Source organism: Mirounga leonina, unplaced genomic scaffold (assembly GCF_011800145.1).
Source record: "Mirounga leonina isolate KUSES-001 unplaced genomic scaffold, KU_Mleo_1.0 Mir_224, whole genome shotgun sequence".
Lineage (NCBI taxonomy): Eukaryota > Metazoa > Chordata > Mammalia > Carnivora > Phocidae > Mirounga > Mirounga leonina.
Genome location: NW_023270615.1, coordinates 10,840,007 through 10,857,711, shown reverse-complemented (window position 1 = coordinate 10,857,711; position 17,705 = coordinate 10,840,007). Strand labels below are relative to the sequence as shown.

Sequence of the window (17,705 nt, the reverse complement as noted above, 5' to 3'; positions counted from 1 at the left end):
TCGGGCTCCCTGCTCGGCGGGGAGTCTGCTTCTCCCTCTGACCCTCCTCCCTCTCGTGCTCTCTGTCTCTCATTCTCTCTCTCTCAAATAAATAAATAAAATCTTTAAAAAAAAAACAAAAAAAAACCACAATGTGGTAGCCACACCGGATGGTGACTGTGAAGATCACATTTGTGTGAGCGCCGCGTAACGTACAGAACTGCTGCACCAGTATGCTGTATACCTGAAACTAATATAATACCGTATGTTAATTTGACTTCAATTTAAAAAATTAAAACAAAAACCACAGCATAAGCGATGAAATGCTGAGAAGAGTGACAAAATGGAAGAGATCATTTGCTTCCCTCGGATGAGGTGACAACTGAAGACCCAGACTCTATGGGCTCTGACTCAGATGCAGCTTTTTTTTTTTTTTTTAAAGATTTTATTTATTTATTTGAGAGAAAGAATGAAAGAGAGAGCATGAGAGGGGGGAGGGTCAGAGGGAGAAGCAGACTCCCTGCTGAGCAGGGAGCCCGATGCGGAACTTGATCCCGGGACTCCAGGATCATGACCTGAGCCGAAGGCAGTCGCTCAACCAACTGAGCCACCAAGGCGCCCTCAGACGCAGCTTCTTTTAAGGCAAAGTAAGGAAAGGGGGCCATGAGGGGCCTTGAGACTCTCAATATATCATCATCAACACCCTCGCGCCCCAGCATCTCATCCTTGTGAACAGACCTGCCTCCTCTTCTGGACTCTGAGAGCAGTTTTATAAAGGACATAATGTAAATGAGCAACGTATTTTCAGCCATCTTAGGGGAAGCCCTTGTGCTGTGGGTCATTCTGCCTACAGGATCCACCAGTTGTAGTTACATACTATGTAAAAAATAAAACATGACTTTTGGGTAAGAACAGTTACCAGAACCGATGCTCTCTGTCAGTGTGTCTTGCTGCCTGACTTCGGACCAATGGAGCCACCAGCAAACTGAGCTGATTAGAACCCGATCGTATGCCCCTCACTTAATGGTCACTCACTGGGAGCTGCTGGGTCAAACCAGTCAGAATGTGAAAGCATAAGATTTTGTTCTTGAAAGAAGGTATCCTCAAGAGGTCCCTTGAGACTTCATTAAAGACGGAAATTTCAAAAATAATTTTGGTGATGTTTAGAAGAGAATAAGGGGCAGTTCTGGAAACATCCTCCCCAAAGGTCAGGACCCAAAGTAGCGGCCTCAGTCGCACTCCCCAAGGGACGGGTATTACCTTAGCGGCACGATGAAAGTGACCTCAAGCAACTGAAAAGCTAGATGTGTCTACTGTCAGTGACTATTTAAAAAAAGGCTGAGATCACACCCATCATCACAAGGTCTATAAATGGTGGGAAATACGATGGGGTGTTTGAATGAGGGTATGCAAAAATGATAAAATCAGAGGACTTTGGAAGAATGTAACTTGCGTCAGGTATGATGCTCATAGTCTATCTAGATAGCTGGGATCAGTGGATTGAATCACCCTTGATTACGGGACGTGATCACTGTAGGTCCGAGTGCTACACTAATTATGCTGAGCACTATCCACAGACGTCACCGGCCAACAGAGCAGAGAATCAAAACGTCAAAGCCTGAATAAATCTAATCCAGCTCTGGCTTCTGGTGGATGAGGGAGCTACTGATGCCAATATAAAGCTGCCCAAATCCCACAGAGGAGTTGAACGGCATCACTGGGATTAGAACACAGGTCTCCAGTTTCCAAGTCTGAGGCTCTCTGGAAGCTGAGACACAAAAGAGGAAGAAAGAGAGGGTAAATGAGAGGCAACCCTAACGGAAAAGAAAAGGAAAAGATTGAAAACAGAGAGAGAGAAAGAGAGAAGAAAGGAAAACGAAAGAGGAAATTATAAAGGGCCTCTGCAGGGCAGGTAGACATCTTCTTTGGACTGCCTTGTTGGTTTTTTGGTAATGAAAAGTATCCATGTGTGATGAAGAGTCTCTCCTTCACCGAATGCGAGCCAGGCTCCTCTGAGCTGTTTTTCAAATAGGCCCACCCTTGAGCATGTCCTCGAGAGCTCGATTTTTAGCAAGGATCCTGCTCCATCAGTTTAGCCAGAGTCCCCCCACCCCCACCCAGCCTTGATGTCTGACCGTCACCTTGGTATCTGCCCAATTCCTCAACGCTCATCCCTCACCAGCCCCCCGGGGGGTTTCTGGTCACCCTGGCCTGTCTTCAGTAAGAATCCTGTTAGGTTGGTTCAGCTAGAATCCTCCTCTCTTCTGAGGCTTCTGCTTACGAATTTTTCATCCACTAATCCCCCCACCCCGCTTCCTGGCTATAAGTTCCCACTTTTCCTTGTATTTATAGTTGAGCCCAATCTGCCGTATTGTAAAATCCCATTGCAACGGTCCCCACACTTATCTTGATGGTCCCGAATAAAAGTCTGCCTTACTGTCATGATTCATTTTTTTCTTTAAAAGCAGCTAACCCATGGGCCTACCGTGCTGTTCAGTATCTCCTTTCTCTATATCCTATTTTAACTTTTGAAAAACGGATTTACTATTTGCAACTCATCCAATGACCTGTTTTGAAAAAAATATTAACTTTTATTTGCAATTCATCTGATGACCTATAATCCTCAACACCTAAGAGGGACTGCACAGAGGAAAGGCAAAGAGGAAAGGCACAGTCCTCCACCCCTGCATTCTGGTGGAATCCGAAACAGAAGATCCACGCAGGGTCAGGAGCTCAGGGCACTCAAGATGTTGGTGTTCTGGGAATTCTGAGGTTTCCTTAGGTTTCTCTTTTTACAGGTCGGTTTATTACAAGTTCCTTTAGAAAAGTCATGGTCTTTTTTTGCGGGGGGAAAGGGGGCAGTTCCTTTTCTATTACAAACTATTACAAATGAGGAAATGAGACCCAGAAACGTTAAATGAATTACTTAGGGTCACGAAGAGATTAACCACGGAGAGCCAGGCCTAAGAGAAGAAAGTGATTAATCCACTGCACCCCAGAGTTAGGTAGATGTGGCTCTTTCCAATCTGGACAAGTTACAAGACTCTTCTAAACCTCAACCTTACCATGTGCAAAAGGTAGAAGACACCCTGCAAGGATTAAAGATGCTACTTCTAGAAAACGTGCAGCACAGTGCCTGGTTCGCAGCGAGGAGCCAGCCCTGGTGACCAGGCCGGTGACGGTGCCAGGGGTTAGGGGGTGGCAGTGAGAGTCGGAGGTGGTGACAGTGGGAGCAGGAATAGGGAAGGGAAGCAACAGCAACGAGAGCAGTCAACCGCTACTTACATGACTACTGCTGGAGCCATTTAAGGGGGATCGCGAACAAAAGAAGAATCCTACTTAAAAATCTGAGGTGGCGGAACTGCTAAGACGCTCTTGGATTCTAAATATTTGCTTTGCACTCAGTGAGGCGGTCTCTTTGGCCGATTTTATCAGGGTTCTTTAAAGTCCGAATTCCACAAGCACATTTTAATTAATTGCCCTAGTATGTGAAAAGAGACCTCATGTGTTGAATTCTAGACCTGGTCTGAGACCAAATGTGACCGTCACGTGATTTCTGTTAACTGTTCCAGTGAAGACAATCAGACAACCCTGTAAACATATAGCGATGCTGCCACTAATCAGCATACTTTAGTCCAGAAACTTCGTCAGCAGAGGAAGGAAAAACAGAGGAGTCGTAGGGAGAGGTTTTCCAGGGAGGGCGATGGTGTGCTACTGGAGGTGTACCCCAGGAAAGACTCTGGAGACCGTGGCTCTGGATGTGTTCTGCCATGGAACTTTGGGCAAGTTCCTTCTATTCTTCATGCCTAACCCGAACACCAAAAGGGCGAAGCTTGAATTATCTTCCAATCCTAACGATCTCTGGATCTGAGTCCCTGAATGGTGAGTTCTATGGGGGCAGGGACTTTTGTCTGTTTTTCTGTGCTGGGTTGGCAAATGCTCCAGGAATCCATGCGAACCAGGGTGTCTAGTGATGTCCACAGCAGAAGACAAATGACATAAAACAAATGATCACAAAACCCAGAATGCACAGGAGTTAAGCTAACTTGGCAATGAGCATGACACTGGAAGAGAAGGAACCAGGAATGACACAGCTATGTCCGTGGGATGCTCACCTGGTTACAATAATGTTTGATGAGGTTAAATACGAAGCCACGATCCATGAGTGAGAGAAGGTCATACAAGAAGAAAGCCAGGCTGATGTTCATCTTTTCTGCCTGTTCATTTTCCTTAAAAACAAACCAACACGCGAATCATTTTGCGGTAAACCCTGATCAGGAACAACCAGGTCCCTCGTGGGAAAGCCGAGACAGACAGATCCCTATTATTTCAGCCAGTGTCCCTGGGGGAGAAACGGAGCAAAGCTGGTGACCCTGCAAACTGCAGCAAATACAAGTGAGCCCTTAGCAGGTGTCATGAGTGTTGGGTTGAATCAAGCAATTCTTCATTTATGGTTATTATTTAGGTACATTTCCTTCAGTCTTTCTTTTCCTATATGCATATGCATATGTACATAATTGAGCTCGTTCTCCTATACACGATGTTGGGCCTCGAATTTTTTCATTCAACATTATACTATGAACATCTTTCCACATTTTAAGCCTTTCTTCAAAACTTGCTTTTAATGGCTATCTCATATTTTTTTCATATGCTTCTACCATAACTTATTTGATTCTGGTAACTATTGTTTTGGCAAAACTAACATGAAATGTATCCACTATCTTCAGTGAGACAGATTCTTAATTTATAAGGAACTGTTGAGAAAATCTCATCAGGATACAAGAATTGGTTGTTACATAAGAAATTCTTTTCCCTCCAATTAGGCAGCATTCCCAGCCTAAGAGAGGTCAGAGTTACACATGGTAGAGGGAACTCTTGCATGAACTGAGGCAAGAGCTTTGGTTTTGGTCATCTCTCGGTGCTCGTATTTATGAGAGATTTTACAGGACTTCAGAGCACCTGGGGCTTCACTTTTTCATATTTATGTCCTTCTCAGAATGATAAATCACTTTTCTCTGCCTCTACTGAAAATATGATTTAAGAATATTTTCCTTTTGTTCTGATGTGCCGTTTGCAAATTCAGGCCAAGCTGAACAGCCCCTGAGATGGAGAGGGACCTGACAGAGAAGTTTCCACAGTATCTCTGAGTGGCAAGTCTGCCTGCCCCAGGATCCTGCAGAGGGACCATTCCTGGGCAGCTTACATAACTGTCTGAATATTCTGGGCTTGGAATCTTCAGTCCTGGCTTTGCTGCTAGCCACATGGCTTTTGGAAAATCTATCAACCTCACTGCATGTCCTTTTCCATGCCTGCCAAAATGCAGACCACTGCTTCATTGAGACAGTTTGCCACGAGAAATAACCAAACGGAAACCTCCCGAGCACTGGGTACTCTACACATTCTTAATAATGGTAAAGGTATTAATAATGACCACTCCTGCCTCACATTTTATGGTTGCCTTCTAAAATTGTTCCAGTTCATTTTTTTCATTTTGCAACCTTCTATTTTGACATAATTTCAAATACAGAAAAGGTGCAAGAATAGTACAAAGAACTCCTACATGCCCTTTCACCAGATTTATCAATACTTCACATTTGGCTACATTAGCTTTATCATGCTCTGTGTATAACGATTTTTTTTCAGAGGCATTGACTCTGAGAGTAGGTTGCAAAAATCATGCCCATTACTCCGTACGTAATACGTCAAGATGTATTTTCTAAGAACGAGAATACTCCCTCCTGTATCTATATTGACAATCCCCCAGCCCCACCCTAGAGTCCCATCCAGTGTAATAACTGCACTTAGGTATCATGTTTATTTAGTTACATTTAAATTACTGGCTTAAGAGGATGCTTCTTTTTCTCTGCTTAGGGAAATAACAGACGCGCAAGGTCAGAGATTTAGAAAATAAAGAATAACGACACATTTACCTTCTGAGGTTTCACTAAAAGGGCTGCAGTCTCCGAGGTGACCACATTAACAATAGTAGTTATGTCATCTTTGAAACGGTCGGAAAAACGAGTCCTCCGAAAATTGTCCCGTTTGTCCATGTTATGTACATACTGCGCCATGCTTTTCACCTACAGAGGGGGTGGGGGAAATGTCAGCACAGAAATTGGTGAGCTGCTTACACACTGGGGAGAAGGGGGAAAGACGTGAAGAAAAGCTCATTAACAGTGGACTTCCTAACACTTTATCTGCACTGGTGGTTGCCCAAGAAGATTGGACAAAAAATGCTCTTGCCACACAGAGGGTTACCATGGTGGCAGGAGGTGGGAAGGATGTCCTCCTCTTGACCCCAAGTCAGGGGGCTTCCTTCTTGCTGCTCACAAAGCCGGGGAGCTTCGTTCTCTAGCTTCAGTGTTAGAAGACTGCCCTTTCCTCAACCGCCCACGGCAAGGCAGATGTGGACAGGACTCCTGTCACCATTCAGGTACTGCTTGATGACAGGGCCAACACGTGCCACAGAAGGAACTGTTGAGGATATCGTTTTTGATGTGAACTGAAGTCACTTCTGTCCCCAAAACAATAAGGAGAAGAGGGGACAAATGCTCCTCTTGAGTTTCAAGTTGAAACAGGGAGCACAGTTTTCCAGAAACAATTCTATATTATGCTAGCTGGCAACTTAACCACTATTTGGAACATTGCCTCTAGGAGAAGTTATGGTTTGAAGTCAATTAAGACTATCTTGCTTTATATATCTACTTAAAAAATATATTTATAGGGCGCCTGGGTGGCTCAAATGGTTAAGCATTTGCCTTCGGCTCAGGTCATGATCCCAGGGTCCTGGGATCGAGCCCCGCATCGGGCTCCCTGCTCAGAGGGGAGCCTGCTTCTCCCTCTGCCTCTCTCTCTCTCTCTGACTCTCATGAATAAATAAATAAAACATTTAAAATATATATATATTTATATATTTAAAAGATATGTATTAAAAATATACCATATACGACACCAGCTCAATGCCTACCACCATTTAAAATCAAGATCACATTTTGTTTTTTGGACTTCCTCTTGAGGCCAGGAGATTCGTGGGTAATACAAGGCCCTTTGACACCATCTGGGGTCATGTCTCCTCCTTGTTAGAAGTTCCTTAGAGCTATCAGGAACACTCTGATGGGCAAGACTGGGAGTTCTTACCTTGGATGCCTACCCTCTGAGGTCATTTTCGTGAATGTGCCCAGCCTAATCAGAGAGTCATTGCAAAAAGAAATGGCCCTAGGAGTTAATTGCCCACTTTTGCCTGAAGATGACTCCCTAGGTCAGGGCTGGAAGAAGAGGAGACAAAGCCAGTTATATGGGAAAAATGCTCTCTGCTCCTATGATGGGAACTGAAGTCACCATATGGGAGAACTTTCATGCACTACCAGCAGATTCCTGGTTCTAAGAACGCAGGGCCAGTAATTTTCATTAGCATTGAGACAAACAGAGATAAAACACAAAGAGAAGGTAAAATAAGAAGAGAATAACAGACAGGCTTTATGTGTTTTCTGTTTTCAGATAATACCATGGCCAGCTCAGAGAAGACCTAAGAACATAGGATCCTAAGCCCAGTGTAAGGACCATGGATTCTCTTCACTGGAGAGTCCTGCCTGGTTCCGGACACACAGATGAGTCTGTACCTCACAGAGTCTCACATACTTGGTGGGAGGGAGGATCAGGATGAGAGTTGGGGACTGGGCTCCATTTTTGTCTGACAAAAATGTCTCTCTCACCATGTTCCTAACAAAGGACCTAGGGAAGACAAGGCCTCTTTGTTTTGAGCTGCCCCCATCCTGATTTTTCTTCCGGCGAACTCACCCTAGCACCAGACTTTTAGAACTCACTGTTATATCCAGCTTCTGCCTGCTGAGCTTGGCCATCCTACAACCAAATAAATAATTCTCACAATACCGTACTTCCAATCAATGGCCTCCTTCCAGACTGTAAGTCACTTGCCAGCTACTGTGTCCTTTGGCTCTTCAGAGAAGAACATCCAGTAGAAATAAATACTAGTGGATGCTTGGTCTATATTATTTGTAGGTGGGGTGAGGCTGGAAAATTCTTTCCCCCCATTGGCCCTCATGACCCATCACAGCAGGGGTACCTCTAAAGAGCCTGTTGGTGCAAAACTTCACGTTCTGAGTAAACTAGGTCACCTATTTACCTGTGGGTCCCCAAAGTCTGGCTCAGCAGTTTCTAGAAGCACAGGGATTTATTCATTAGCAAGTGTGAAATTGGCCCAAAGCCTGTGTTCGACAGCTCTGAAGCCAAAGTAATTGTTTATTAGCGCTTGGGCATTAACACAATTGAAGGGTGTCAAATGGCGCAGGTTGTTGGCTAAGTCCAAGGAGGCTGTCCTCTCTTTCTCTTTAGGCTTCATGGGGGAAAAAAACTGTTTTGGTTTTTAAACAGCTTCCTGAGCATCAGTAAGGCAAATGCACAAATAATGCATAGAGGACTGCGCACGCTGTCTGGGTCTGGGATCGGTTTCCTGTGCAAAGTTCTGGCTGGCCCCAGTACTTTCCATCTGCCCCAATCCCAGCGCCGAGATCCATTTCTTGGTGTTTTGTGTCAATCTCTGAACCTTGGGAAGCTGATCTCTACGGACTCCATCTCTTAGGCCTCCTTGGGCTTCTGCTTGGAGTTGGCCAAGGGGAGGTACCAGCAGGGGATCAGTGGGGGAGAGGACACAGAGGTATATGTCCACTCCGCTGCCCTCATCTGGGCCACAGCAAGCTTCTGGCAGTGGGGACATTTCTGTAGGACTCCAGCTCCTGTCATGGGGATCCTCTGCTCTGCCTCAGCTTTCTCTAAGTCCCAGTTACACTGTTCCCCACCTTCGCTCCTCCAGACCTGGAATGGGTAGATAAAGGCTCCTCCCCGGGTGCCCCACCAACCCCCTGTGCTCACCCTGGCACTGTCCCTTTGATGAATGCTTTTCCGTCAAGCCTTCTGAGTGATGCCAACGGTGTCCTGCCAGGACCCTGACACACTTAGGTTACCACATGCAGAGCCCTGGGGCACCAGTGTCTTGGGAGATCTGCCCGTTGGTCAATCCCTTCCATACGCTCAGATCAGCAGGAGTTTTCTTTCCAGCTACCTCATCTGTTTACCATCAAGGACTCCTAGAGGGAAGGAGAGCTACCAGCTTTAGCTTTTGCTTCCTCTCCCAGAGTCCTAGTAGATAAATGTGCAAGATCAAAAGTAATTTTCACCTTTTCCATGATTCTTAGCTCCCTGTGGTTAAGGGTACTAAAGAAGACAAAGCCTTTGGCAGACCTGGAGATTCCTCCTTAGAGCCACCACATTTCCTCCAACCCCATCCATGTACAGGAATGATAGAAAACTCTGGCCTCAAGGCTGCTTGAGGATTAAATGAGATAAAGCTTAAAACGGTGCCCAGCACATACACAGTACAACGCATGATACATTTTGGATGTGATTATTTTTCCTTCCTCAGGGATGCCAGTGGCTACTGGGATTATATGAAGGGCAGAGTCACTGGGACACCCGCAGAGAATGCAAACTTGCCTTCAAGACAAAGCTCCAGGATGCCAGGTGGAGCCACTCAGGCCTCGAAAGGCTGACTTCATTCTGGCTGGGAATGGCAAAAGCGTAGCTTTGCTGCATTAAAGCTGACTTCCGAATATAAAGGTTTTGCATGTTGTTAACAGCTTAGGCTAAGGAAATGTTTTGCAACTTTGAGCTTCCAAGGAGAGGCCAAATGGCAGAAGAACAGAAGCTGGACTACAGCCTTGAGCATCTTGTCCTTGGTGACTGAGAGGGCTGGGCAAACCCTCCTTAGCCTTGGTTTCCTATGTGTGCAGTGGGGAGAACCCCTCAGGTACTTATCACATAGCTCTCTACTGAGGTTCCAAGGACGTAGGAAAGAGCCCTGACAGCTGCTACTGGAACTCTCACACAGCTGAGCTTGAGAACAGTCATTCTAGAAGTTTGGTTCTCTGGTCAAACAATTGTACTTACATAACTACTCAATAATATCTAAGAATGATCAGGTGAAGTGTGTGTGTACGTATGTGTGCACGTGTGTGAAAACATTGAATTGGGATACTGCTTTCCTCTGGGACTTTGTTCATTGAGATTCTACAATGTCAATTTTACTTTCTGCTTCTTGACTTTTCATTTGCAACATGACAAATGGACTCAACTGCCATATGCAATTGCATTATGAAGGTTATTCGTATGAATTGTCTACAGACGGATTATGACCGAAGTGAATCCTCTTTACGGAGAAACTTGACAGTGAGTGGGTTAAGTAAGTAGAAGGATGTACAGGGCATGGAGTGTTGGTATTGATACTTCTCACACCTCAACAGAGAGTTTTAAGGCCAGTCCATTCGCTGCCAGAGCACAGAGCTCATGTCTCACTGCTAACGTTATTGCTCCAAGACTCGTAGGCTGCAGGCATCCACCTGGATGAGGTTGGCTTTTAGAATGGAAAATCCTGGCGCTGGCCATGTATACAGACCCTTAGCTCTGCTGAGGCCTCACAGGGCAGGGATGGTGTGGACTAGTGGATCTTCAGTGAGCTTAGAAGTCCCCCAGGAAGACAGGTTAATAATGTCCATTGCTGGCTTCCACTCTTCCTCACTGCATTCACTAGTGCTAGGGAGGGCCTTAAGAATCTGCTTTATTTTTACTAAGCACCCCCTTCTTCCCCCTGGTGATTCTGTTGCAAGACTTTGAGGCTGTGCTTTGAAAACAGCTTTCTCAAGCTAGTGGTCGGAACTCGGTGAAATGCTAAAAGATTGGGATCCTGGATGTTTTTGCGGTGTGGGCCTGACTCCTTTTTAACCCTACTGCACATCGCTTCCCATTTCCTCCGCAGTGTGACTTTCATTTTTGTTTCTTTTGACCTCCTGTTGTCTGTATCCTATTGTTCAGTAGTATTCCCTTTTCCTTAGGCTTCAACCTAAATAAATAAACTAGAGCTCATGGGGGAAATCCTACCTTCTCTCTTAAAAAAAAATTATTCACTTAATGTCACTGGGGAAAGAACCCGGTGAATATAAAGCTCACTCTACCACTAAATCCTAATCCACTCCTAATCCTAATCCCTGGGACTGTTTGTATGAACATTTTTATGTACAGTTGACTCTTGAACAACATGGGTTTGAACCGCACAGGTCCACTTATATGTGGATTTTTTTTGGATAAGTATAGTACAGCCTTATAAATGTATTTTCTCTTTTTCATGATTTCTTAACATTTTCTTTTCTTTTAGCTTACTTTAGCATATGAATACAATATATAATACACATAACATATAAAATATGTGTTAATCGACTGTTTATGTTATCAGCAAGACTTCTGGGCAATAATAGGCTATTAGTAGTTATGTTTCTGGGAAGTCAAAAGTTACATGAGAATTTTCAGTCGTGCAAGGGTTGGGTTGGCACTCCTCACCCCTACATTGTTCATGGGTTAACTATAGTTTGTGTCTACACTTGTATACCTTTTTCATTTAACATCACATCAAATTTTATCTCCATTTATCAGCACTGACGACATGGATATTCTTAGTTGCTTTATAGCTTTATAGTAAAATCTTTTCACTTCAATAATCAGTTACAAAAGGGGTATTAGTATTACTGTCTTCATTCTAAAATGAAGGAACACGGCTGTGCCTTCTGTTTTTCTGGTAGAGATCAGACAGAAGTTGTAGGGTAAACAAATTTACAAATCTCATTTTTTCTTCCCAGTAGATATCAGTTGGCACTTGTCTGGTACCCAACAGTGTGCTGGGGCAGACATGATCGTAAGGAAGATAGACCCAAATCCTAGAAATGAAATAAGCCATACAGAAAAGCAAGTATAAAGTGTGATAATTGCTGGAATTGAAGTAAACAGGGTGTTTAAGAGGAGAATAATAGAGAGGAAGATACATTACAGTGTGAGCTGGTCAGAAATACTTCTCAGGGGTGGTAACATTTAAGCTAAAACCCAAAGAGAAGAACCCAAAATGTGTGTGCGTGGGGGGATGGAAGGTAGGGAGGGGAGAGAGAATTTGAGAAAGGATTTGAGGCTGGAAAGGCCACAGCACCTTCAAAGAACCAAAATGGGACCAATGGGGCTGAAAGAGGGGGCAAGATGGTATGAGCTCAGGTGAGAGACAGAGGGAAACATAATCAGACAAGGGCTTTGTAGGCCATGATAAAATTTGTGCTTTAGGGCGCCTGGGTGGCTCAGTCAGTTGAGCGACTGCCTTCGGCTCAGGTCATGATCCTGGAGTCCCAGGATCGAGTCCCACATCAGGCTCCCCGCTCAGCAGGGAGTCTGCTTCTCCCTCTGACCCTCCTCCCTCTCATGCTCTCTGTCTCTCATTCTCTCTCTCGCAAATAAATAAAATCTAAAAAAAAAAAAAAAAAAAAAATTGTGCTTTATTTCCGGTACACCGGAAATCATGGAAGGGTTTTCCAGAGGAGACTGACATGGTCTGTTTTAAAAGAGTCAGCAGCCCTGTGCAGAATGGACGGACCAGAACAAAAAGAAATGCAGGCGGGTGAAAGAGGAAGTGATTACAAGAAGCGCCAGGTGGGGAGCAGGGAAGATGAGGAGAAGCCGGAGGCTGGAGGTATGTTTTCAAGGCAGCATTAACAAGAACGAGTGGAAGCGGGGCAGAGGAGTGAGGCAGAGTTGGATTTTAAGGACCCATCCCAGGTTTTCAGTGGGAGCAACTCGGGGGATAAAACGTCAGTTCCTAAGAGGGGGACAACTTCACTGCCTTTCTGCAATGTGCCTCATGCCTTGCTGAGCACAGACACAAACAGGCCAGAATCTCACCAGAAGCTCAAAGAAGAACCAGGCGTACTTGAAGACGGTTTCTCTCACCATCCCGGTGCTGACCACCATCTGCAGGGCGAGCTCCTCGTGGAAATGCTGGACGACAAGGACAAAAACCAGTCTGAGATGGAAGGTGCTTTCTACACCCACACCCCTTCTCTTTTGAACCAACTGTTAGTTCCTGACACGGGTGTCCCAGGTGTCCCAGACCACAGGTGGATGGCAAAATCAATGCCGAGGTTACTTGAGATGGAGGACCTTCCAGGTGGGTCGGAGAAGGTTGGTGGTGGAGGTATCAAGTAAGACAGCCAGGTCTGAAGGAATGGCCTCTGCCTGGGGGTGACTCTGCATTCTGGGGTAGTGGGTCAGAACTGGGACCGTTATTTTCACCTTGGACCCTGCTGCAAACCCTCTGTGTGACCACGGGCAAGCCATTCCTCTCTCTACTCTCCATTTTCTCATCCGTAAAATCTGCTGGCTGGTAGCAATGGTGGTCAAAATGGAACGTGCATCAGAATCCCCGGGGGGATCATGAAGACACACAGACTGCTGGGTCCGCCCCAGAGTTTCGGATTTGGATGTGGCAGATCCAGGACAGGGCCTGAGAATTCGCATTTCACACAAGTTCCCAGGTGTTGGTGACAAGCTGCTGGTCCAGGGACCTCAATTAGAGAACCAATGTCTTGGTGATATCTAAACTGCCTTCCAGATAGGATGATTTTTGTTTTTATAATACCACTATGGCACTGTGGGAAATGTGATGGGTTGGGCTTAATGAGCAGATCTTCTGCATTAGATAGTGGTAGCAGCCTGAACTCATGCTTCTCAATGCCCTCTCTGCCAGGGTCAGATGCTGGAAGATTCCTCAGCTCTGCTTTATGTCTGTACTTCCCTTCAAGTTATCCAACTGCTCGAGAGCAAATGTAGCAGATGGTGACTTTTGCATCTTTTGTACATTTCCCATTCCCGGGTTTATGTGGCTACTTAATACTCTTGACAACAGCTTTGCTGGGGAACAAGCTCAAGACTAAAGGTAGGGCAGGGGCGCCTGGGTGGCTCAGTCGTTAAGCGTCTGCCTTCGGCTCAGGTCATGATCCCAGGGTCCTGGGATCGAGCCCCGCATCGGGCTCCCTGCTTGGTGGGAAGCCTGCTTCTCCCTCTCCCACTCCCCCTGCTTGTGTTCCCTCTCTCGCTGTGTCTCTCTCTGTCAAACAAATAAAATCTTAAAAAAAAAAAAAAAAGACTAAAGGTAGGGCAACCAATTCATCTCAGTTTGCCTGAGACTGTCTCGATCTGAAAACAGAAAAGTCCAGCATCCCAGGGAGCCCTTGGTCCTGGGCAAACACGGATGTGTGGCCACCTTAACTAACGGCAAAAATGATGTCTGGGTATTTTCTCTGGATTTCATTAATCTGGTGACCATAAAACCTAGAATAAATACAGATGAACTAATTGATTATTGTTCTGTGGGTAAGAGAGCTGAAACTATTTGAACATCCTAATACCACACCCTAAGGTCCTACCATATATGGCAGTTAAATTTCAAACTCAACCCCTAAAACAAAAATTGATTATAGCAAAGATTGTCCTTGATACATCTTCAAGGTACTGACCCTGTACGGCGTGCATGCAACTCAATTTACCGTCTTATGTACATTAAAATTTGAGTTACTAAGCTATACCAAAAGGACACAAATGGAAAATCTATGTGCAGGTCTCTGGGCATTTTAACTATTTATAGCCTCACCCGGGTAATGGTGATGAATGCAAAATGCTTAGGTGTTTCAGCATGTCAGGAGGTTCACCCTCCTTCTGCCAGGTGAGTCAAACCTTTATAATCTTAGTACACGGAAAAGCATTTGCTGTTCAGAGCCGTCCACGAAGCTCACCCACCTGGGAGCGGCATGAGGCGCGGAATGTTAATCTAGCAGGTGGTCTAAGTGGGCAGATGATGTAAGTCAGCTACACCTGGATCTTGCCGGTGTAGGAAAGATTCGCTCCACTAGCTTCAAAGGTAACCTCTGGAAAATAGGTCAGTTTGACTGCCAGAGTCTTAGAGATTAGAGGAGGATAAGCTGCTTCTTAAAGTAATTTATGTTGCTTACCAGGCAACATTGTTACAAGAACACCTTGCTCCGGAGGTTACAGAAGAGAGCCAAGCAGCTAAATCCTTTTTTGCTGATCTATTGAAGAAACACACTGTCTAAACTTCCCTCTGAAATGAAATGATTCTCTTTTAGGCATTGAGATGGCCAGGAACAAAGTCAAAACACGGCAACGGCAAAGCCAAACATGCCTGTTTGCCTGAAGGAGGCGAGGCTGTAGGCAAACCATGCTTTAAAAAGAAGGTCGAATGGTACATGTAACCAGTCCCTGCAAAGCCCAAAGCTGAGTTTTAGGGTAAGTGAAAAATTATTTTCAGCACCTTGCCCTGTCTTCTTTCACTTCTTTTAAAATTAACCCTGTACCTCTCCCCAGACATATGGTGCCCGGATTACTGAGAAGTCTGCACCCTCAGGCCCTGCCAGGGCCCCCCCACGCTTGATCTTTCCCTCCCTTGGTGCCAAGCAAGCTGAGCTGAGGCTCATTCCCTCCTGGCATGTTTAATAAACATTCCCTGTTGTGTCAGCTGTTGCAAATGGCTTCCTGTGTTATCCTTCCAATCAGCATATTTACATTTTAATAAGGGTCTTGAAAGACACTCAAGACCTTAACTTCAGTCACTACTCTAATGGAGCAATACTTGAGAGTCTGGCAGAGAAAAAACTTAAGGGAGACAGTCCCGCCCCTCAAACCACACAGGCTGTGACTATGACTGAAGAATTCTGTTATTATCAGATGTTCTGGTGGGCAGCTCGCAGTCTCTCAACTCCTAAGTAAAGCTGGTTAGAATGAATTTTGAGGAAAGCTTTTCATGTCATCTGATAAGAGTATTGAAATAAGGGCGCCTGGGTGGCTCAGTCGGTTAAGCGACTGCCTTCGGCTCAGGTCATGATCCTGGAGTCCCAGGATCGAGTCCCGCATCGGGCTCCCTGCTCGGCGGGGAGTCTGCTTCTCCCTCTGACCCTCCCCCCTCTCATGTGCTCTCTCTCATTCTCTCTCTCTCAGATAAATAAATAAAATCTTAAAAAAAAAAAAGAGTATTGAAATAAATGATACCTAATTATTGTCATGCACTTTTGTTGAGGATGAACTGTCCCCAGCTCACCTTCTACTGAAAAAGAAACTAAGGCAGGTATCAAAAGGAATGAGATCTTGCCATTTGCAACGACGTGGATGGAACTGGAGGGTATTATGTTGAGTGAAATAAGTCAAACAGAGAAAGACATGTATCATATGATCTCACTGATATGAGGAATTCTTAATCGCAGGAAACAAACTGAGTGTTGTTGGAGTGGGGGTTGGGGTGGGAGGGATGGGGGGACTGGGTGATAGACACTGGGGAGGGTATGTGCTCTGGTAAGCGCTGTGAATTGTGCAAGACTGTTGAATCACAGATCTGTACCTCTGAAACAAATAATGCAATATATGTTAAGAAAAAAAAAAGAAGAAGAAGAAGAAGGTAGCGGGAGGGGAAGAATGAAGCGGGGGAAATCGGAGGGGTGGACGAACCATGAGAGACGATGGACTCTGAAAAACAAACTGAGGGTTCTAGAGGGGAGGGGGGTGGGAGGATGGGTTAGCCTGGTGGTGGGTATTGAGGAGGGCACATTGTGCATGGAGCACTGGGTGTTATGCACAAACAATGAATCATGGAACACTTCATCTAAAACTAATGTTGTAATGTATGGGGATTAACATAAGAATAAAAAAATGGAAAAAAAAAAAAAAGAAACTAAGGCAGGTGTTCTCAAACCATCATCCCTGGATGAGCATCCCCTGGGAACTTGTCAGAAATGCAAATTCTCGGGCCCCACTTCAGAGCTTCTGAATCAGAAACTCCGGGGGTAGGGTCCAGCCATCAGTTTTAACAAGCCCTCCAGGGACTTCGGATGTATGGTAAGCTGGAGAACCCTTGAATAGGAATCAATTGGTCAAAAAATGAATGACATGGGACAGAACTACAAAAGTGTGTGTGTGTGTGTGTGTGTGTGTGTGTGGAGGGGGGAGCGAGGCAGGAGAGCACTTTGATGGTGTCTGTTATCAATCACAGCAAGAAGACACAAGCAAATTATCCTCACACTGCCCCACTCAGTACCTTTTTGCCGGCTGGCCTTGGGGCTGCGGTCGAACTGGGAACATCATTATTGCCTGAGCAATAGTAGGACATCCGACTGCAGGTGCGATCAGCACTCTGAAATACACAAACCGGGACTCATCAGTCCACCGACAGCGGTTCACTTAAAAGATGAGCCAGCGGTCTGGAACTCACAACCTCAGAATTCATTTTTCATGCGTTTCTTACTTTTTTTTCTGGTTACAAAGGTAAAACAACTGTCACAAATAAATACAAAACAAAGCAAAGAATGTGAAATCAAACCTCATTCTACTTGCTCCTGAGACAATCACTGTTAGTAGTTTAGTGTGCAGACCAACCCAGAGTTAAAACCTACTTAGGAACAGGGGGTGCTGAAGTCCCTTGGATATTCTGACTTTATTGGGGTAGCAACAACAACAACAACAACAACAAAAAAAAGTGTGGGAACAGCGCCTCTCTGTGGGCTAGGATGGTACTGTCACAGGCTCCTAAATGCTATATTTAAAAAATTGTCAAAAACCACTGTGGACAAATGTTCTCCCCCTGCTACACAACAATTAGAAAATTCTTAACCCAATCCACATAGAAATTTAATATTTTCACTTTTATTAAATGAAATCATAACGATCAAGGCTGTCAATGATAGAGGCAGGCCGATTGTCCCCTGGGCAATCAGAAAATGCTAATGCGGGCGCCTGGGTGGCTCAGTTGGTTAAGCGACTGCCTTCGGCTCAGGTCATGATCC

General features: G+C 45.1%; 1 protein-coding gene across 2 annotated transcripts in view; it reads right to left on the bottom strand.

Annotated features, from left to right (window-relative positions):
• DOCK8 (dedicator of cytokinesis 8) overlaps nt 1–17,705 on the bottom strand; it is a 227,664-nt gene that overhangs the window by 59,310 nt on the left and 150,649 nt on the right. For both annotated transcript variants that reach the window (XM_035029106.1, XM_035029107.1), the window contains 4 exons: nt 16,961–17,056; nt 12,763–12,858; nt 5,910–6,059; nt 4,095–4,208 (listed from right to left, as the gene is read on the bottom strand). In XM_035029106.1, the coding sequence (XP_034884997.1) occupies nt 4,095–4,208; nt 5,910–6,059; nt 12,763–12,858; nt 16,961–17,056 (456 nt within the window). The remainder of the gene's footprint in view (nt 1–4,094; nt 4,209–5,909; nt 6,060–12,762; nt 12,859–16,960; nt 17,057–17,705) is intronic.